The sequence below is a fragment of the Triticum dicoccoides genome, chromosome 5B, assembly GCF_002162155.2.
Source record: "Triticum dicoccoides isolate Atlit2015 ecotype Zavitan chromosome 5B, WEW_v2.0, whole genome shotgun sequence".
NCBI lineage: Eukaryota > Viridiplantae > Streptophyta > Magnoliopsida > Poales > Poaceae > Triticum > Triticum dicoccoides.
Genome location: NC_041389.1, coordinates 335,539,830 through 335,562,734, shown reverse-complemented (window position 1 = coordinate 335,562,734; position 22,905 = coordinate 335,539,830). Strand labels below are relative to the sequence as shown.

Here is a 22,905-nt window from a genome sequence, read left to right as displayed (position 1 = left end):
CCAATACTACTCTAGCGTCAACGAACGTTAAGCGTGCGAACCTACGGGTACGGGAATCATGTAGTCATGACTGAGACACCTCTCCAGTCAATAACCAATAGCGGAACCTAGATGCCCATATTGATTCCTACATATTCCATGAAGATCTTTATCGATTGAACCTTGATGACAACATACATAGTTCCCTTTGTTTGTCGGTATGTTACTTTCCCGAGATACGATCGTCGGTATCTCTATACCTAGTTCAATCTCGTTACCGGCAAGTCTACTTACTCGTTCCGTAATACATCACCTTGTTGACTAACTCCTTAGTCATTTTCTTGCAAGCTTATGATGTGTATTACCGAGAGGGCCCAGAGACACCTCTCCGATACTCAGAGTGACAAATCCTAATCTCGATCTATGCCAACCCAACAAACACCTTCGGAGATACATGTAGAGCATCTTTATAATCACCTGGTTATGTTGTGACATTTGATAACACACAAGGTATTCCTCTGGTATCTGGGAGTTTCTTAATATCATAGTTGAAGGAATATGTATTTGACATGAAGAAAGCAATAGCAATAAAATGGAACAATCATTATGCTAAGCTAACAGATGGGTCTTGTCCATCACATCATTCTCCTAATGATGTGATCCCATTCATCAAATGACAACACATGTTTATGGTTAGGAAACTTAACCATCTTTGATCAATGAGCTAGTCTAGTAGAGGCTTACTAGGGACACGGTGTTTTGTCTATGTATTCACACATGTATCAAGTTTCCGGTTAATACAATTCTAGCATGAATAATAAACATTTATCATGAAATAAGGAAATATAAAATAAAAACTTTATTATTGCCTCTAGGGCATAGTTCCTTCATAGGCTTCATCTTAGGATACACATTAAGGTGGTGCTTAGAGAATTCTCTCGGTACACCTAGCATGTCAGAAGGTTTCCATGCAAAAATGTCCCGATTCTCACGAATGAATATGATGAGCTCGCTTTCCTATTTGGGATCCATCCCAGTCCCAATGGTGAACTACTAAGAAGAGTCGCCAGGGACAAAATCAACTTGCTTTGCCAACTGAAATTTAAGCAGATGGTCCTTCTCAGTGGTGGGCTTCTTGAGAGAGGTCATGTCAACTGGGTCAACGTCCTTGTAAAATTTAAGCTCTTCAGTAGCACAAACCATCTCAGCACAAGCAACATCTCCTTCTTCACACTCCAAAGCTATCTTATGATTTCCATGAACTGTGATAGTCCCTCGTGGCCCTAGCATCTTAAGCTGCAAATATATATAACAAGGGCGAGACATGAATTTGGCCTAAGCTGGCGGTCCAAACAATGCATGATATGGACTCTTGATCTTGACCACCTCAAACCACAATGTCTCTGCTCTATAGTTATACTCATCATAAAGCTACCTCCAGAGCAATCTTCCCTACGGGATAAGCTGACTTGCTAGGAACAACTCCATGAAAAATAGTAGATGGCGGCTTAAGATCCTTCTCAGTCAAATTCATTCATCGAAAGGTGTCATAGTATAATATGTTGATGCTACTTCCAACATCCATCAACACCTTGGTGAACTTATAACCTCCCACTTGGGGGGCTACCACCAGGGCTAGATGGCCCGGATCATCAACACGATGCGGGTGATCCGCCCTACTCCAAGTTATCGTGTGCTCCGACCACCTCAAATACTGTGGCACCACCGGCTCAACCGCATTGACTGCATGTTTATAGACCTTCTCGTCATGCTTGCAAGTGCTCGTAGTAAAGACATGGTACTGGCCACTGTTAAGTTGCTTGGGATTACTATGATATCCTGACTGGTTATTCTGCTACTGATTACCCTCACCAGACTATTGATTGTGACCACCATGGTTCCCTTGGCCCTGAAAGCCAGAATTTGAGCCGCCACCACCAAAGTCGGATCCCTGGAAACCTCCTGAGCCTGACCCGCCTGGCGGCCCATTTACCATTGCCATGATGCTGTTGAAACGACTGGTTCCGGTATTCCTTCATAATGTAACAGTCCTTCCAAGCTTGAGAAGATGTCTTGTTGGATAAATGTGCTTCGGACATGGCCCATTAAGGGCTTCCTCATAATTCTTGGGCTTCCCCCTGTTATAGGCCGGCTTGTCATTGTGACGCTAATTTTTGAACCCCGCATTGGTGTTAGCCACAAAATCTGACCCGTCGTCGGGGTGTTTGCGCTTTCCACAGTTACCATGGCTATTGTTATGACCATTATGTGTTGAAGCATTCTTCTGCTAGCCCTTGTCATCGTTGTTTTTCTTGCCTTTATTCGATTTATCATCATCAGAGCTAGGATCCTTCGTAGCGTCGGAGTCAGCATATTTGGTAAGCACGTCCATGAGATTGCCTACATCCGTACACTTGCATTTAAGCTACCCTAGATTCTGCACAAGAGGCTGAAAATGACAATTCTTCTCTAAGATCAACACAGCTTGAGCCGCCCCAATGTTGTCTAAAGAGTGGATAATGTTTGCAACCCGGCGAGCCCAGTGATGGGCCAACTCATCTTCCCGCTGCACGTAGTGCTCCAGATCGACAATTGTCATCGGATGATTGCAAGATCATTGAAAATTCTTGATGAAGCACTCCTTCAACTCCGCCTAGGTGTTGATAGAGTTGGGGGGCAGATTCTTCAACTATGTGCGAGCCGCCCCCTCATCATAGTGAAATACTTGGCACATACCGCATCACTGACGTCCAACATATCCATGGCCAGCTTGTAGCTCTCAATCCAAGCCTCCGAAGGGAGATCCACCATGTAATTGGGCACTTGTGAGGACCCTTAAAATATTTAGGCATCCTCTCATTACGTAAAGCCGGCACTAGGCATGGCACTCCGATGGTCCTGGCACTCGACCCGGCTCCCACCGAAGCTGAAGGAACTACTAGGGGCGGATGATAAGCCCCCTGGTTTGCTGACTCTACCTTGCGACGGGCCCTTGCACTATCCACAATCGCTTGGGCATCAGTCCTTGGGTTATTGGGCGGGTTACATCGTCGTTCACTGCTTGAAATAGGCGGCAATTCAGCATGCCAGCGGTATCTATGACTCGGCAGCGGTGTTAAATGTACACGATGCCGACTATAAGAGTAATTAGCCTATTGAGCAATTGTCGTCTGCAACAGTTCAACGGTGTTCCAGGTTTCAACTACGACCGGTGACTCGCCCGTGATAGGAATTGCAGTAAGCCAGGTTGTCGTTGCTACCATGTTATCCAGCGGGTTGGAGAAGTGACCCAGCGATGTCGAAAAATGTGGTGGGGGTGTCCAAACAAGGCAAGGGTCGGGGCCAGCTCCTCCCTTCGGGTCAGCTCTAGCTAGAGCGGCTGCGTCGCTACTCTGCTCCCCGGTGCATTAGAGGTTAATTATGGTATAACCGGTGCTCCTGGAGTACTTGTACCTGCCCTTGGTGTGTCGAACAAACGAGCGGGCTCATAACTCAGAGGTAAACGGCTCTGGTATCTCCGCTGATGAACTGCGTTGCACGCGTTCTGGTCAAGGTTTAGATGCCAAGCCTCCGTCTTCAGACGCTCCTTTCAAAGGATCGAGAAGAGGTGTCTAAAGGGGGGTGAATAGACCCTCAACACACAAAGTTGGCAGTTTTTAAGTTTTTCAAGTTGAGGTGGAGTTTAAGCACAAGTTTAACCATTCACAATACATATTAAGCAAGCATGCAAGAGTATATGGGCAGCGAAAAGTAAAGCATGCAACTTGCAAGAAAGTAAAGGGATGGGATTGGAGTGTGCAAACGCAATTGGAGACACGGAGATTTTTGGTGTGGTTCCGATAGGTGGTGCTATCGTACATCCACGTTGATGGAGACTTCAACCCACGAAGGGTAATGGTTGCGCAAGTCCACGGAGGGCTCCACCCATGAAGGGTCCACAAAGAAGCAACCTTTTCTATCCCACCATGGCCATCGCCCACGAAGGACTTGCCTGACTAGGGTAGAACTTGACGAAGTAGGCGGTCTCCTTGCCCATACAAACTCCTTTGTTCAACTCCACAATCTTGACGGAGGCTCCCAAGTGACACCTAAGCAATCTAGAAGACAACACTCTCCAAAAGGTAATAGATGGTGTGTTGTTGATGAACTCCTTGCTCTTGTGCTTCAAATGGTAGTCCTCCCAATACTCAACTCTCTCTCATAGGATTGGATTTGGTGGAAAGATGATTTGAGTGTAAAGCAACTTGGGGAAGGCTAGAGATCAAGATTCATATGGTTGGATTGGAATATCTTGGTCTCAACACATGAGTAGGTGGTTATCTCTCAGAAAATGAATGCTGGAAGTATAGGCATGTTCTGATGGCTTTCCTCACCAATGATGAGAGGGTGGAGGGGTATATATAGCCTCCACACAAAATCTAACCGTTACACACAATTTACCAAACTCGGTGGGACCGAATCATAAAACTCGGTCATACCGATTTAGTTCATAATGTGACCGTTAGGCATTTCGGTGGGACTGACATGATCAACTCGGTGGGACTTATGTGCAAGGATTAGGGTAAAACCTCATCTCGGTTTGACCGATTACACAAACTCGGTGGGACCAATTTGGTAATAAGTAAAACAAAGAGTTGGTCAGGCAAACTCGGTGTGACCGATTACATCTTCTCGGTGAGACCGAAAATATTGCAATAGGCAACAGGGAGTTTGCAAGCCCATCTTGGTGAGATCGAGATCCCATTGGTCAGACCGAATTGATTAGGCTTTCTGGCAGTGGCTATGTCACATGAACTCGGTGGCGCCGGATGGATCAAATCGGTGGGGCCGAGTTTGACTTTTGGTTTGGGACATATGTGGATATGAGAAAGTAGCTGAGGGCTTTGGAGCATATCACTAAGCACTTTGAGCAAGCAAGCCACTAAGCAACATTTCATCCCCTTTTAATAGTATTGGCTTTCCTATGGACTCAATGTGATCTTGGATCACTGAAAATAGAAAATGTAGAGTCATGAGCTTTGAGCTTGAGCCATTCCTTTGTCCTTAGCATCTTGAAGGGTATCCACATCCTCTTGTCCATGCCACTCCACTGTTGGACTTACCTGAAATACAATAGATAAAAGTATTAGTCCAACAAGAGATATATTGACATTAATTACCAAAATCACCCAGGGAGCACTTGTGCTTTCAATCTCCCCTTTTTTGGTAATTGATGACAACATACATCAAAGCTTTAGATAAAGATATAGAGAAAGGCAGGTAAAGCTTTGGAAGGACATGTAACATGCATAGGCTCCCCTACATTTATGCAATCATGCAAATATGGAACGTAAGATCATGTGAGTGCGTAATCATGATAGAGCAAGCAATGAGTTAGATGTATCTTGGCTATATGCATCAGAGAAAATGGTGTGAATATGAGAAACATACCTTCATGTTCATGAGTCGTTCTTTCAAACAATATGTACATCAGCAAGAGATCCTCATGCACATGAGTGTGATGCATATACTTACCTTGTGGTCTTGAGCTAGCTTTGGAAGAGATGAACCTGAGAAAACAAGGTTATACAACACAAAAATATCTACTGAACAAAGCAAGCAGCAAACCACAAAAGTACCAAGATTGGGATGACATGTATAGAGTGAGTACTAGGTACTCTATTTGAGTGTAGACATGTCCCCAAAGGTAAAGATATGCAATGAATTCAAAGATTTCATTCCCTTAGATGTCTTGATCCCCCTGAATCTTATATGGGATATTGGGAGAAGATAGGGAATAGAAAATCAGAGCAAAGCAAACACACAAACAACATGAACATGTCTTTCCCCTCAAAAGACATGTGACTTCTCTCCTCTTTGAATACTTTCTCCCCCTTTTGATATGATTAAGCTTTGATGTGAGCTCTCTCTCCCCCTTTGACATCAATTTCCAAGAAGGGAACTTCTGGAGTATGAGTCAAAATAGGTTTGGTCCTTGAGTCACATAGCAAAGTAGCAGGGGAAAATAAGGTGCTGGTAGAGGATAAGAATCATCGAGTGGAGCTGGAGCAAAATGTGCAGGATGCAAATGACAAAATGTTTTCTCAGCATTGAGATCGGTTACACCGAGTTGTTTCCTTCGGTGGCACCGAATTGGGTCGGTTGGACCAAAAGTGACAAGTCAGTGTGTCCGAGTTCATAACAGAGAGAACACTAGTCACCTCAGCTCACTAGGCGAATTAGATCTCACAAGGATTTTCAGGGAATTAACTAAAGGATTTGCAATGAATTGGATGTAGGGAAATGCAGAAAAGATAAGATAAGAAATCTAGATGAAGTTTTTTTTTTGAAAGGGGAACTAGCATGCAAGAGACAAATGCAAGGGCACAAAGAAACAACAAAGAACTTCATCTAGAATTGGCCGGCAACAAAGTCACCTATGTTAGAGTATATTGACTTGGGAGTCAAGTGAAGTCACTTGATCATAGGTCATACTCATTGTTTAAGCTCAAAATGGGGTTGCCATTTTTTCCATTTTAGCATTTTGATTCACATCTTGTTGAGCTGCTTTGACCCATGACTTGGGGTAAAGCTTCTCTAAGATGGAATAACATACCTTGGGTGGTGGTGTTGATCTTGATCATGTAGTTGAACTTGTGTGCAATGCTCAAGGTTGACGTAGTTCATTGGGAGCACCACTTGTAATTGGAGTTCACCTACCTACATGAGTTAGCCTTGCAAGGAATAGCACTTGTGTATCCAAGATGACAATCATGAAATATGATATTTATAAATTGTCAAAGGATATGTTTGAAGGGTTTCATGCTTCCTTGCCTTCAACCACCATAATGTAGAGACTTGGTGGTGTAGAGATTGCTCAAGATGTGAGTGAGTTGCAATCTCATAGATTTAGATTCCTCCAAGTACCTACAATGGTTAGATGACATGCAAGGGTGCAAATATATCCAAGACATATGATTATCATCATAAGAGAAATATCAAGGATTAGTCATAGGCTCATGTCTTGCATGTATCCAAATGGAGTCCATACTCCAAGTTTGAAGCATCAATGATGTTCAATTCACCTCTCAACCTGCAAAACACTTTCTCATCAAGTGGTTTAGTGAATATATCCGCCAATTGCTTGTCGGTACGGACATGCTTAAGGTTTATGTCACCCTTAGCAACATGATCTCGAATGAAATGATGACAAACTTCAATATGCTTAGTTTGAGAATGTTGCATGGGATTGTGAGCAATCTTAATAGCACTTTCGTTGTCACAAAGCAATGGAACATGTTTCACATATATCCCATAATCTTTAAGAGTTTAGGTCATCCAAAGCAATTGAGCACAACATGAACCAGCGGCAATGTATTCCGCTTCGGCGGTGGATAAGGATACCGAGTTTTGTTTCTTGGAGGACCAAGACACAAGAGATCTACCAAGAAATTGACAAGTACCCGAAGTGGACTTTCTATCAACCTTGTCACTGGCATAGTCCGAGTCAGAGTAGCCAACAAGATCAAAAGAAGACCTCTTTGGATACCAAATGCCAAAATTTGGTGTATGTATTAAGTATCTCACTATCCTTTTCATATCCTTAAGATGACATTCTTTAGATACCGTACACACATGCACACACTTAGCATGATATCGGGACGAGAGGCACATAGATATAACAATGAACCAATCATAGAGCGGTAAACTTTTTGATCAACGGGTTCACCATCTTTAGTCAAGTCAAGATGTCCACTAGTAGGCATGGGTGTACTCATACATTTGCATTCTTGCATATTGAACTTCTTGAACAAGTCCTTGGTATACTTTGTTTGAGAGACAAAGGTTCCATCCTTAGTTTGCTTGAGTTGCAAACCAAGAAAGAACTTGAGTTCACTCATCATAGACATCTCAAACTTCTCCGACATAAGCTTCCCAAACTTCTCACTAAAATGAGGGCTAGTTGAACCAAATATAATATCATCAACATAAATTTGGCATACAAATAATTCTCCATTAACCCTTTTAGTGAAAAAAGTAGAATAAATTTTTCGAATCTCAAAGCCTTTTTCAATAAGGAACTCGGTCAAGCATTTATACCATGCTCTAGGAGCTTGTTTAAGACCATAAAGGGCTTTGTGAAGTTTGTAAACATGATTGGGTTTCTTAGGATTAACAAAGCCGGGAGGTTGTTTAACATAAACTTCCTCCTCAATTTCACCATTTAGATAAGCACTTTTAATGTCCATTTGGTACAATGTGATATCATGGTGATTAGCATAGGCAAGTAAGATGCGAATGGACTCAAGTCTAGCAACGGGGGCATATGTCTCACCATAGTCCATACCTTCGACTTGAGTGTAGCCTTGGGCGATGAGACATGCTTTGTTGCAAACTACTTGTCCATCTTCATCTTGCTTGTTGCGAAACACCCATTTGGTACCGATGATGTTGTGATTGTTGTCGGGCTTCTCGACCAATGTCCACACTTGGTTTCTCTCAAAGTTGTGTAGCTCTTCATGCATGGCATTTATCCAATCCGGATCTTCCAAAGCTTCTTCAACCTTCATGGGTTCAATGCTAGAGATGAATGAATAATGTTCACAAAAATTAGCCAAACGAGATTTAGAGCGAATGATTCTCCCGGTTTGAATATCATTGTAGATTTGCTCGACGGGATGGTCTTTGGCGATTATTTCTCAAACTCGTGAGAGCTTTTATTTTGGTCGGGGTGGAACATGTTGTTCATCTTGTTCTTCTTCTTGGCCTTCTTCGTTGTTGATGTTGTCGTTCTCTTATCGTGGTGGTGAAGGAGGTTGATGAGGTTCATCTTGGTGTAGTTCCTCGTTTTCTTCATCTTGGTGTGCCCCACTTGTGGATGCTTCCATATCAACTCTTGGTTCACCTTGTCTTGAGGTAGAAGCTTCCACTTGGACGGACAAGGTACTCTCCTTCACCTCCGTTGGACGGATCTTGCCAATAGACAAGTCTTGGATTGCTTCTGAAGGGTCTTTGTCACCTACATCAATTGGCAATTGCTCTACTTGCGAGCCGTTAGATTCATCAAACTTCACATCTACCGTCTCTTCAACCTTTCGGGTGAAATTGTTGTAGACATGGTAAGTGTGAGAGTTTGAGCCATAACCAAGTAGGAAACCTTCATGAGATTTGGGAGCAAATTTAGAACGATGATGCTTATCAAGAATGTAGCACTTTGAGCCGAATACTCGAAAGTATCCAACTTGGGGTTTGTTACCGGTGAGGAGCTCGTATGCCGTCTTGCTGAGTAGCTTGAGTAGATACAAGCGATTTGTTGCATGACAAGCTGTCTCAACCTCTTCCGCCCAAAAGTGTTTTGGCGTCTTGTATTCATCAAGCATCGTTCTCGCCATTTCGATGAGCATCCGGTTCTTCCTCTCAACAACTCCATTTTGTTGAGGTGTGTACGTAGTCGAGAACTCATGTGAGATCCCTTCTTTGTCAAGAAAGGTGTCCACATTGGTGTTCTTGAACTCCGTTCTGTTGTCGCTGCGAACCTTCTTGATCTTCACTTCAAATTGATTTTGGGCCTTCCTAGCGAAGTTCTTGAAGATCTTTTGGACCTGCGATTTATCATCGAAAAAGAACACCCACGTAAATCTTGAAAAATCATCAACTATAACTAGACCAAATGAGTTTCCACCGAGACTTTTGTAGGCGTTGGGACCAAAGAGATCCATATGAAGTAGCTCGAGCGGTCTTCTCGTGGTCATGATGTTCTTCACGGGGTGGCTTCCTCCAACCTGTTTTCCTGCTTGGCAAGCGCTGCAAAGTCTATCCTTATCAAATATGACATCTTTAACACCAAGGATATGATCTCCTTTAATAAGCTTGTCAAGGTTTCGCATGCCCACATGACCTCACAGTCTATGCCACAACCACCCTTTAGAAGATTTAGCAATGAAGCAAGTTCTAGGTTGAGCCTTTTTAGTGAAATGAACAATGTATAGATCACCTCTACGTATACCAGTAAAGACCATTTTATGATTATCTCTACGAAACACTTGGCAATCTACTTTAGTAAATAGGACATTGAAGCCAAAGTTAGCTAGTCTAGATACAGAAAGCAGATTATAGCCAAGAGATTCAACGAGCATGACATTTCGTATGGAGCTATCATGTGAGATGGCCACCTTACCGAGGCCAACCACCTTACCCTTTGAGTTGTCACCAAAAGTGACATACTTTTGAGGGCCGTCGTTTTCAGCAAGCTCACGAAACATATCTTTATCTCCGGTCATGTGATCGGTACATCCACTATCAAGGACCCATTCCTTTCCTCCTGCCATGTAGCCGCGAAGATTTGCCATAAGACCAAAGTGTCTCATTGCATCATCAAGATCATAGTCACTATCATCATCCTCATCATAGTATCCATGTTCAACATCGTCATGTGGTGGATCAATTCCTAGAGAGGGTGATTCATTAGATAAATGATCATGACAATAATCATCTTTATGAAATCTAATGTCTTTGGAGATAATATTGCTAATAATTCCAACATCTCCTTTGGCACACATAAGATTGGTAAGCTCAAATAGACAATCACCAAACTTAGGATCATTGGAATTCATCTTACTCAAGGCAATAGACTTATGAAGGATTTCATCTAAGTTTTGCAAGGAATAGTTTGGAAATTGTTCCTCAAGAAATCTCCATATAGTGTAGGCACAATCAAGAGTAGGCAAGCAACCAATCAAGTTTCTAGGCAAACCTCTAGTGATAAGATTAACAGTTCTAAGATTGCAAATCATGGCAATGGACTCATCAAGAGTAGGATGCATAGGATCAACATGAGGTGCACAAGGGCTAGTAATGTACTTGTTCAAATGATATTCATTAAAAATCACAAGCATCTCATTTTTCCACTCATGAAAGTACTCTCCATGAAGTATAGGCACTCTATGTCTAAGACTCCCCAACGTAGACTCATCCATGTTCCTCCAATGGTGATTAAACCAAAGCAATGGAGACCAAATCTCTGATACCAATTGAAAGGATCGAGAAGTGGTGTCTAGAGGGGGGTGAATAGACCCTCAACACACAAAGTTGGCAGTTTTTTAAGTTGAGGTGGAGTTTAAGCACAAGTTTAACCATTCACAATACATATCAAGCAAGCATGCAAGAGTATATGGGCAGCGGAAAGTAAAGCATGCAACTTGCAAGAAAGTAAAGGGATGGGATTAGAGTGTGCAAACGCAATTGGAGACACGGAGATTTTTGGCGTGGTTCCGATAGGTGGTGCTATCGTACATCCACGTTGATGGAGACTTCAACCCACAAAGTGTAACGGTTACGCGAGTCCACGGAGGGCTCCACCCACGAAGGGTCCACGAAGAAGCAACCTTGTCTATCCCACCATGGCCATCGCCCACGAAGGACTTGCCTCACTAGGGTAGATCTTCACGAAGTAGGCAATCTCCTTGCCCGTACAAACTCCTTGGTTCAACTCCACAATCTTGACGGAGGCTCCCAAGTGACACCTAACCAATCTAGGAGACACCACTCTCCAAAAGGTAATAGATGGTGTGTTGTTGATGAACTCCTTGCTCTTGTACTTCAAATGATAGTCTCCCCAATACTCAACTCTCTCTCATAGGATTGGATTTGGTGGAAAGATGATTTGAGTGGAAAGCAACTTGGGGAAGGCTAGAGATCAAGATTCATATGGTTGGATTGGAATATCTTGGTCTCAACACATGAGTAGGTGGTTCTCTCTCAGAAAATGAATGCTGGAAGTATAGGCATGTTCTGATGGCTTTCCTCACCAATGAGGAGAGGGTGCAGGGGTATATATAGCCTCCACACAAAATCTAACCGTTACACACAATTTACCAAACTTGGTGGGACCAAATCATAAAACTTGGTCAGACCGATTTAGTTCATAATGTGACTGTTAGGCATTTCAGTGGGACCGACATGATCAACTCGGTGGTACCGATGTGCAAGGGTTAAGGTAAAACCTCATCTCGGTTTGACCGATTAGACAAACTCGATGGGACCGATTTGGTAATAAGTAAAACAGCGAGTTGGTCAAGCAAACTCGGTGTGACCGGTTACATCTTCTCAGTGAGACCAAAAATAATGCAATAGGCAACAGGGAGTTTGCAAGCCCATCTCGGTGAGATCGAGATCCCATCGGTGCGACCGAATTGATTAGGATTTCTAGCAGTGGCTATGTCAAATGAACTCGGTGGCGCCGGATGGATCAAATCGGTGGGGCCGAGTTTGACTTTTGGTTTGGGACATATGTGGATATGAGAAAGTAACTGAGGGCTTTGGAGCATATCACTAAGCACTTTGAGCAAGCAAGCCATTAAGCAACACCTCATCCCCTTTTAATAGTATTGGCTTTCCTATGGACTCAATGTGATCTTTGATCACTAAAAATAGAAAATGTAGAGTCTTGAGCTTTGATCTTGAGCCAATCCTTTGTCATTAGCATCTTGAAGGGTTTCCACATCCTATTGTCCATGCCACTCCACTGTTGGACTTATCTGAAATTTACTAGATAAAAGTATTAGTCCAACAAGAGATATGTTCACATTAATTACCAAAATCACCCAGGGAGCACTTGTGCTTTCATCCTTCTCTGCATTAATCTTAGCTTGCAACTCAGACGTCCCAGTGTTTTCAGCATTGATATCCTCCTGGGCCTTGGTCATCTGCTCCCGAAGCTTCACAATCTCCGCATTGCGCTCTACCTGATTTTCTGAAGTGACATCTGTTTCCATCAAGGTCTTCAGGGTGGTCATCAGCTCAGATAGAATTTGAGCCGGAGGCCTGGCTGAGCCGGATGCTGAAGGGTCAGTTGTCGCTGTCACTCCGGCCGCCGTAGAGTTGAGGGTCGGCGTTGTCCCTACCATGAAGATGGCGGCTTGGCATGATGGCTCATAGTGGTCCGAAATACTATTGCCATTGGAACAGCCCCCAAGCCTGCCATCTTCATGTTGGTAGATTGACTCAGTCTTCCCGGTCGAGGATTCACCATCTGAGTAGACAAGAGTCTCTCCTCCAGACACGGAACTTTTCACAAGTTCCACGCCCTGCGTAAACCAACAAAGACATGCTTCCGACCGGCCTGGATCTAGGCGGGTTGCGCGCGCCGAGCCGGCTCAACGAGGTCGGTGTAGATGTCCGGCTCAGACTCAAATCCGCAGATTTTGCTGATGAAGACGTGGATGTTGCCGAAGGGGACCCGCTACCCGTACTTGATTGAGTCGGCCTCTAGGCCCAGCTGGCGTCGTTGATGTAGAGCTTGCCGCGGCGGCTCTTCATCATCCTGCCGACGGTGTATCCCTCAATCCCCGCGAAAGAGCCCTTCAAGAACTCGAAACCATCGTGCGCTGGCCCCATTGTGAGCGCCAACTGTCATGATTTTGTCACGGCAGATGTCCTAGTGTGAGGACTTAGTCGTGAGGCCATCGCAACCGGGTGGTTAGCTTGTCGGGGTTGATTGGAATCAAGAGACACCGATTTACCCAGGTTCGGCCCCTCACGATCGAGGAAAAAGCCTATTCCTGCTTTGTTTCGCTTATTGCTTGGGGATCAATTACGAGGGAGCGGATTCGCTTGATCTAGCTATTGATTGATTGCATCTTAGTCCTATCTGCCTCTGGGACTCACCTTTATATATAGGTCGAGACCTAGGGCTTACAAGAGTCTGGGTCGTACTACGACCCATGACTTAGTATGTTTCTAACTTGTCCCCTAAGTAAGGAAACTCCTGGCGACTTGGTCTTCGAGGCTACGAGTCGCCGTCTTCGGATGCTAGGCCCTAAGTGGGCCCGCTCTATGAGCCGCCCAACTGGTCTTGCACCTGGGTGCCTAGGCCCGTCTTGAGCCTTGCTCCTCAGCCGCCATCGGGATGACCCGACCCAATATGGCGGGTTATATCATGGGGTTATACCCCAATAGTGCCAAAAAACTTTATTCGCCCGCTCCCAGTGCAGGATCACAAGGGCGCGATATTTCAGAGACCTGCTCTCCCATTCGCTGGCGTTCAGATGGAGTAGACTACAGTGGCAGCGCAAATTGCCAGATGAGGCAAAATTCTAGGTGTTTTTGGATGTATCCTTGGCCGTGGTCGGTAGCAGTATTTATAATAGGACCAGAGGCGGTACCGTGTCGCGATCACAATCTCAAATCGGCTTGGTTTCTAAGTCGTAAAGAAATAATTAACTTGTCTTCCAAGATATCAAAAGGAAGTTGCGCCCCTGCAAGGCACCAGACCGAATCTTGACGGACCATTCACGCGCATGTTGCACGTGCGCCCGTCCCATACCCGGCCACACGAGCGAGCGCGCGTGTGGTCTTCTATTTCTCTCCTACACACATCAGTAAGTGTGGTGTGGAGAACCTACTATATAAAGAGGTCTCGCACCTTCTCAACTTTCGGGGTGATAGTAAACTTTAGAACCACCACTTGCCATTTATTCTTGGGCCTAGTTTGAGATTTTAAAAAATTCTACATGGGCTAGAACCATTATTTCTAACAGAATGTTATACCTTCAAGCAAGTTTGTAGATCGTCAGTGCTTTTTTTTTGAAACGGAGGCAAAAGATTTGCCTCATCCATTAATTAAGAAGAGAGAATAGAGTTTGTTACAATCAACCCACGACAAATCCACATGGCGATTACTCGCGTTCAAGTAGTGCCCCTAGTTTTTTTGCTCCCACTATGCTCCAAAGCTTTGCTTCTTCTATAATGATGTTGAGAAGGATCGTCGGCGGAGCGCTCTTGTGGCGGAAGACCCGGGAGTTCCGCTCATTCCATATTGCCCAAGAGACGAGCATGGTAAGGGAGGTCGTGGCCTTCTGGTTTGGAACGGATAACCCGGTCCGATGATCCCACTATGACTCAACGGAGTCCTCCAAGTGCCATGAAGAGGTGTCCAGAAAGTGTAGACCAAGTTTCTCTATGACCAACTTCCATAGTCTAATGGTAAAGCGACACTTGTAGAATAGATGCCCACCTGTTTCTTGCTCTCTTTTGCATAGCATGCAAAGGCCACAATTTGGCCAACCTTGTTTGGCCAATCAATCAACGGTCCAGATGTGGTTTTGGATGGCCAACCAAGCAAAGAGTTTGACTTTAGAAGGGGCCCAAACTTTCCAGACCATCTGGTCCATGGGGGAGTTAGACATTCCCAAGAATTGCGCTTTGTAGGCCGAAGTTGCGGTGTAGTGCCCCTCCGCAGAGTGTTTCCAGACAATGTCATCCTCAACGTTGTCAATGAGGTTGAATTCGTGGATGAACATCCAGAGCGTGAAGAACTCCGTGATATGAGCGACGATATCACGGTGGTTGTATTAATTTTTAAAATCCATGCATTCTCTTTGAGTGCCTCCCTCACCTTCTAATTCTTTCTTGAAGAAGCCTTGAAAATGAGGGGTGCAATCTCTTTTGGCTTCCGGCCAAGCAACCGCGGAGAGTCCCAAAAAGATGTTTTTGCGCCATTCTCAATGATGATGATGATGGTGGAGGCATAGAAAAACTTAAGGTCGTCCTCGTCACATGGGTTTCCCATGCCAACCCACAACTTACTCGGCTCCTTCCACTCGAACCATGGCCTCGTAACCTCAATGCCCTAGCAAATTTGTCAGTGTTTAGTATCCCTAGTCCGTCAGTGCTTTGCTTTGTTTTAAAAGCAACGTCTTACAACAAAGCAAACACATGTGTATGTACTCTTTCCGTTTCATAATCTTTGTTATCGTTTTAGTTCAGATGACAAGAATTATGAGGCGCTCTTTGATTTAAAGGATTCCTAAAGAAATTAGATTCTAATCCTTAGAATTTTTTCCTCCGTGGGTTATTTGATACGTAGGATTGCAATCCATAGGAATTTTTGTATAGAATTCACTTGTCTTAGTTTTCATAGAAAAATTTCCATCCACTCCAACCTCGCGTGAAAAATCCTATGTTTTTCATGTGCATAATTAGATGCTCATACTAATCCTGTAGCATTGAGGATGACATGCCACTCTATTTCTTTATTTTTCCTATTCCTGCATTTTACAAATCCTGCGACTCAAAGAGGCCCTGAAATCGGAGGGAGTATGTACCACGATGCACATGATTTGATTTCCCACTGCTTCTTCAGATTTGTTTGCCCTGCCTTTGTTTTCCGTTTTTCTAGTAGACAAGGGGAGGTCCATGGACGCATGGAGTAAGAAGGGCATCATTGCTGCATGCCACGGGCCCATACTAAGTCCTGCTCTGAAATCTGGCGGACCCAGCCCATGTGTAGACAACTACTCCCTCCATTTCAAAATAAATGACCCAATTTTATACTAATGTTAAATGACCCAATTTTGTATTAATGTTAGTATAAAATTGGGTCATCTATTTTGAAACGGAGGAAGTAGTCATCTATTTTGGAACGGATGGAGTAGGTCCAGCTGGTACCTGCCATGATCTCGTTCTTACAGGGGTACACATACACACAGTGCAAATGTGGCAAGAACTGCCATATGGGATGCTTTTTTCCAAACATGATCTGTGGCTACAGCTGTACCAGAAAAAGAACTGCACATTGTGTAATTATTACCAATATACTAGTAGAAGCAAAGAGAACTGAAGCACTGGATGTATAGTCTAAACCCTGTGTCCCTGTCCGCTTACTTACCTGATCACCATTCTAATTAATCTCGTCCTCATGCATCTCTCGCGGACGTATAGTCTAAACCCTGTATTCCCTTCATGCATCTCTCGCGGACAAGCCGTGCATGCATGATGCATTCAACCCACACACGACACTGGTGAGACACGTGCAAACTCTCTCTTATCCTCCCAAATCCTAAAGAAAGAATGCTCTGCTGAAATCTGAGATGGGCTCTAGGCCCATATTGCAATTTCTGAAAAATCTCTAAGGGCCCATGTGGGTTATATGGCACTAGGTGTGTGGGAAGTTTAGTCCCACCTTGAAAGTGGAAGGAGAGTTGGAGTGGTTTATAAGGGACTCTCTCCCTCATGCTATTGAGCTTGAGAAGAGATGAGGCCCTCGCGCACTCCTCCTCCTCCGCTCGCCTCGTCACGACGCGACGCGACGCGGGTTGCGGGTTGAGCCGAGCCGAGCCGAGCTCACTCCTATGCGCTTCTTTTTGCCGGTCAGGAACGGAGAGTCTTTGACAGGTGGGGCCACGATCTGAAACGTCGGATCGTGGGCTACCGACTTGGACGTGGGTTCAGCCCATGTCTCTCCACGCGCGGCCGCACATATATATGTGGAGCGCTGCCAACCCTAGCCGTCAAAAAAACAGAACGCATCTCCGCCTCCACGCCCACGTCGTTCCTCTGCTGCTGCTGCCGCCGGCGACTCCGTCCCGTTCACCGCGTACACGGTTGACGGGAGAGCAGGCCTCCGAAACCACGCCTCTCCGGATCCTGTACGGGGAGAGGGGCGATTAGGTTTTTGGGTAGCGACTACGCGACTGCTCGCTTCTGTTCATCTACGTCCGCATCACCTTCATCATCACCATGTCGACCGACACCGACCGTGCCGCCGCTGAGAAAGCCGAGGCCGACAAGAAGGCCGCCGAGGATGCCGCGGCTGCTGTCACTGCCACCGCCACCGCGTGGCCGATTGGAGGGTATACATCGCTTATCCCTCTCGTGTTTCTTTCTGTTGTAGCAGTACTAGCGGTATGCGTAGATTTCTCTACTATATGCGTAGTACATGCTCTGTTAGATCATAATCAGTATGTTATCAATGCTGTCCATGTCATGCTCATGATTTATTCATGGATTAATTTAATCGAAAAACTGCCTATTTACTCAACATGCTCAGGCTGTGCCTTTCTGGTGCTGCTGTAGAGTAATGCCAGGAGGACATATGGACTAAAGCAGATATGTACTGGACCTATCAGCGAGACGCTGGCCAGATTTTAGAAGCGGGGCAGACAGTCCAGCAACAAGCCAGTGCCATGTTTGGCTAACTGTCAGTTATCAGGACAACTCGACCCCACCCCATTCGCCCCGTCCGTTTGGTGCAAACGGGCAGATCCCATGGCCCGGCGCGCGACGGTCTGAACCTATCTGATCTGTTTTGTGTCCGGATTGACCTATTTTGAACACAAACATGCGTCGGGCTTGGATCGCGGCGGACAGCAAACAGACGTGCCGCTCGTCCGCCTCAGGGCCGCGTGACAGGCAGCCACCTACCTCCCACCGCCCGAAATTAATGCGCACGCGCGGCTGGCCCCATTTGTCATCCGCCTAGGCGCGCGGTAGGCGTCCTTCTTAAATGGGAAGTCGTGGACCGGTCGCAGTCCACGCTCCCACTCCACTCGCCCCGCGGTCTCCTTGAAACCCGACACCAAACCCTAGCTCTTCCTTCATCGAGGTCGCCGGCCGCCCGCAACCATGGTGCGGTGGAGCTTCGGCCGCAAGGGGGCGCACGACCACGAGGCTGGCTCGTCCCCGCCGCCGCCACGGCGTCAAAGAGGAGCCCGCATCACCACCACGCAAGGCCTCGCGCCTTCCGCATTCTCCATCACCCCTGCGGCTGGCGGCGAGCGCGACTAGCACTACATCAACGCTAATGTGTGCCGTCGTTATTGGGAGACGAGGACGCCGCTTCCCTGGAGCGACGTGCACCTGCCAATTACTGGCACTTGTCCGCGAATCGGGTGCCGATCCCGCCGGTGCCTTTGAGCGGCCGTGCGCGTCGCGAGGAAATCGAACGCCCGCCGCTGCCTCCTGCCAGACGACCTCTACTACGACCCCAAGTATGCCGTCAACTCCGCCCTCTGGGACATGTGGTTTCAGGACGAGCACGACACAGGGCGTGCCTCCTTCTTCGCCGGCACCTCATCGGGGCCGCGGCGGCCACGTGAGCGCCCCGCGCGCGCTCCGAGCCCTCCCCAAATGCGCGGGCGTAGAGTGGTGCGCGGCATCACGCCGACGTCGTCTCCGTCGCCCTCTCCGTCGCCACCACTACCTCCTCGCATGACATAGGAGGAGGAGGTGCTGGAGGAGGAGCCCGTCGCCGTGTTCCACCCGGGGCTGGTGGGCCAGCGCTGGAGCTGGTCGTGCATGGCTCCGGACATGGCTGACGCCGTGGGGGGCGTGAACTGGTGCCCCACGCCGCTGCGGTCACCGGAGCGCGAGCCGTCACCACGGGAGGAGGTGGTGCAGGCACCTCCCAACTTCCAGCAGGCTTCCGTCTACCAGGCACCGCCGCCCCACCTCTGAATGACGCCGGCCTACGTCGACCTCGTCAGCGACGAGGACGACAACGGTGACGCGTGCGAAGACGTCGACGTGCACGGCATCGATGGGCACGACAGGAGCGCGCGGGCGGCATTTTTTTAATGTTAATTATGTCTGTGAACTGTGGAACTTGAGCCGTTTTGTGGCCGTAACCTCCCAAATTATGTTTATGTTTTTATGTTTGCGTTTATTTTATATTTTCCGCATTTTATTTTAGCTTTTTGCGTTTTTCTTTAAACACGTCCACCCCGGACATGATTTGGGATGCGGCCGCGTGTTGGACGTACCGACAACCCAATAGACCCAAGCGGACATGGGCCGCCCTATTGCCGCCCCAAACGGACGAAAACAGTCTAAAACGAACATCCGTTTGGGGTCGTGCACTGGAGTTGGCCTCACAAGTCATCATCATCGGAGGGTCACAGGCGAGCAGCAGCACTGAACTTGGGTCCACACGCAAGTGACGAGCGCTGCTTCATCGGGATCCGATGGTTAGATCGCACACAGCCACATCAGCAAATGAAAAGGGTACCGAAGAAAGTAACGAAAACACCACAAATTCTTAAAAATGTTCTGTGTTGATACATACAGGTCTTCAGGGACAGGGCGTACACCCAAAGTTTGGAAACAGAAATGCAAACATCACCCAGTTTTGACAACTGTACACAAGTAAAACTGGTTCAGAGAAAGCCAGATATGGGGTCGAAACTCAGAGGGCGGGAAACCGGCGCGACACAGAAGTTGTCTTACACGATGCCACGGTCATCTTTGCAGCGATCAGCCCATGGCGTACTTCTGGGTCCAGGCCCTCGCGGTCTCCTCGTAGCGGCCTCTCTGGTTCTTGTAGAGCTGCGCGATCTCCGGGACAAGGGGGTCGTCGGGGTTGGGGTCGGTGAGCAGGGAGCTGATGGAGAGTAGGACCTTGGATATGGTCAGTGCCGGGCTCCACTGCTCCTTGAGGATGTCCAGGCAGATGCTGCCGTTGGAGTTGATGTTCGGGTGATACACCTGCAGCATCCCACAGAAGATTCAGGTTTCGTAGAAGCATATACATGCAGCATTCTTCAAAGTAGCACCAAGCTGTACTACTTGACAGTTATTCTATTTGAATATCATAAGGTAATATATTGATAGGATAGAAGCTGTTTAACATCCTGCTTTATAAATTCTCCTTTTGTGTTCTTGACTTCAAAACGTATCAAAGTAGGACCAGCAATTGGGTTTGTTATGAATGACAAACTTTACCAGGGAGTAAGCTACACGCGTTGAGGAATGTGCAGTGCAATTCAAGCACTTCTATTTAGCAGGTGTAGCATGTAACAGAGAACATCTGACTGAAATGGCTCGTAGATAATGAAGCAACTTTACAAAAATATTTTGATTTTAGAATGGAACCCGTTCGTCTTGAATTTCCCAAAGACACATCCATTGACTGACAGATGAGTACCAAGGTCCAAACTAAAGAGTAATCATAAGAAAACGAACAGTTCGCAACAACGAAGCGAAAAAGAGATTGACAGTAAATCACAAACACCACCTCACCTTTGTTTGGAAATTCACTTTTGGAGGCTTAAAGGGGTAATCAGGAGGGAAATGGATGTTGACGAAGAACACCCCTCCTGAGTAGGGGCTGTCACCAGGGCCCATGATTGTGGCCTGCCAGTGGAATAGATCCGCCCCAGCAGGCCCAGCGCTGCATGATGTTGGTGGATCCTTTTGCAAATCCATGAGCTCCTTCTGAATCCTTTTGTTCGCCATATCTGAACACACAGAATATAATGATGAAAACAAAGCAAACAGAGTTGAAGTTTTATAAAAAGGACATGATGGTCGGAACACCAATGCATATGAACACAAGAACTTTAAAGTGCAGAGCACCCATCACATCATGTGACAGATGGACTTGATGACAGAAATCTCTTATAGTTAGTGGAACAAGAGTTATGACATCTACCAAGGTTCCGAGTTCTGGCATATCTATGATGTCATTCATGATCTTCTGTCTTTGCTCTCCCTTTTATTTTACAGCTTAGTTAGCATCTGCTGGTTCATCGCACCTCAATGCAGTGATCGTGAGAAATTCCCTAGATAGAAACAGAGAGAAATTCCTACGTAACTACACCGGAAAAAAAAATCGGGAAGATGCTAACAGGTTGCCACAAGTTCTCCACTAACATCCAGGAAACCAAACAGCAAATGGAACAGACTGTTAAGCATGCCGAATCTGTTCGCCCGTGCCGCCACGTTCCAGAGACAAAACTTATCCCTTTGTCTGATGGTGCTTCTTTTTTTTTCTCTGCTTTTGCCGGCACAAATGCAATCTACTTTTCAGGTTCCCCAAACACTTTTAGTACAAGGCACAATCAAGGGGTAAATATTCTGAAGATTGAAGGCCAAAGAATCCCAAATCAGGGGCTAATCAGGAATGCGATTGTTCTATGGCTAATCAGAAATGCGATTGCTCTCTCTCCTCCAAAGTCAACCCCGATTGATCGGCAAGCGAACCTAGCACAAATTAGGCCAGCGCGAATCTTGCATTCCCAGAGACAGCACAGGCCCCTGAATTCGTTGCGCCCGATTAATCCTAACCAACCAATCTCTTCTAGCAGGAAATGGCAACGACGAATCAAAACGAAATAGTAACCCCCTTCATCGAGCTAGATGATTTCAACGGATCAACTGATCAAAATAAATACAGCAGATTGACTTACCTGTAGGTCTGGGAAGGCTTTGGATTGTTCTCTCCTCTGCCTTCGGTCCCCCGAGAGAGAACGAACGAATGAATCGATTCCGGCAATGATTGATGGAGCAGGTGGGAATGAGATTATAGGCCGGCGTAGGGGGGCTGGAATCGATTGGAGTCGTCGCTACTCTCTCCCGGCCTCCTCCTTGTGTGCCATTGGCCAGCGCTGAATCTTTTAGTTCAAGCTTGACGTGGCCCGCCTGTCAGTTTATTCAGGCTCTTCCTTTTTTAATGGTGTAGCATCTTATCCATAGCCCGTTTCCCCTCTTTTTCTATGGATTGATTTAAACCTATGGGGTTTTATTGAAGAGCCCAACTATGTGAGAGCATGTTCAACCCCTAAAACGGACACAGTATTCGTCTGTGCACGCGTCTGCGGAGATGAATACAGGAGATGACCATCCAACCGTGCACATCAAACAACACATTTTAAATGGAATTTGAACAAACCAGACGATCTTCATGTAAACTCAATGGGAGCAAGCGTTCTAGCAATGCACTATTTTTTTCATATTCATTTTCTTATCTTGGGAACAAGTCTAATAATGATATGATGATGCATCTCAGTTTCTACCTAGGAAATTACCCTACATACAACTTGAAATTTATGTCCCAACTTAAGTGATTACCCTTTCATTGCCTTGAAAGTTATTTCACCACCTCTCAGACAAGGCACTGCATTGCAATATGGACTTTATGATTCCCTCATAAGTGTTAAGATAAGATGGACTTTGCACTACATTGCACTAGGGAGGAGCCTAAGCTAGAATGTTGCTACGACGAGCCTACACACACTTATAATTGTTCTCTTAGCAAGTAACACAAGTAATAAGATCCATTAAAGTAAAACCTCAACTATACCATATATTCCTCTAGGATTCTCTTAATTCTCCTATGTCATAACTCCTATACGCTTGGAACGGTAGTTTTGTTAGTCCAGCCTCCTCACACAT

General features: G+C 46.0%; 1 protein-coding gene across 1 annotated transcript; it reads right to left on the bottom strand.

Moving 5' to 3' along the window:
- Nucleotides 1-19,746: 19,746 nt before the first annotated feature.
- Nucleotides 19,747-22,118, bottom strand: LOC119308764 (ubiquitin-conjugating enzyme E2 28-like). The gene is made up of 3 exons (XM_037584906.1): nucleotides 21,921-22,118; nucleotides 20,752-20,969; nucleotides 19,747-20,217 (listed from the first exon to the last, which is right to left on the bottom strand). The coding sequence occupies exons 2-3, from the start codon at nucleotides 20,965-20,967 to the stop codon at nucleotides 19,987-19,989; spliced, it is 447 nt and encodes a 148-aa protein (XP_037440803.1). The 5' UTR covers nucleotides 20,968-20,969; nucleotides 21,921-22,118; the 3' UTR covers nucleotides 19,747-19,986.
- Between the last annotated feature and the right edge of the window lie 787 nt (nucleotides 22,119-22,905).

Bases quoted from the DNA above. Each gene is read 5' to 3' on its own strand.
- LOC119308764 (XM_037584906.1), bottom strand. From the start codon at position 20,967: ATGGCGAACAAAAGGATTCAGAAGGAGCTCATGGATTTGCAAAAGGAT. The intron at 20,218-20,751 runs GTGAGGTGGTGT...GGGATGCTGCAG, and splicing joins AAGTGAATTTCCAAACAAAG to GTGTATCACCCGAACATCAA.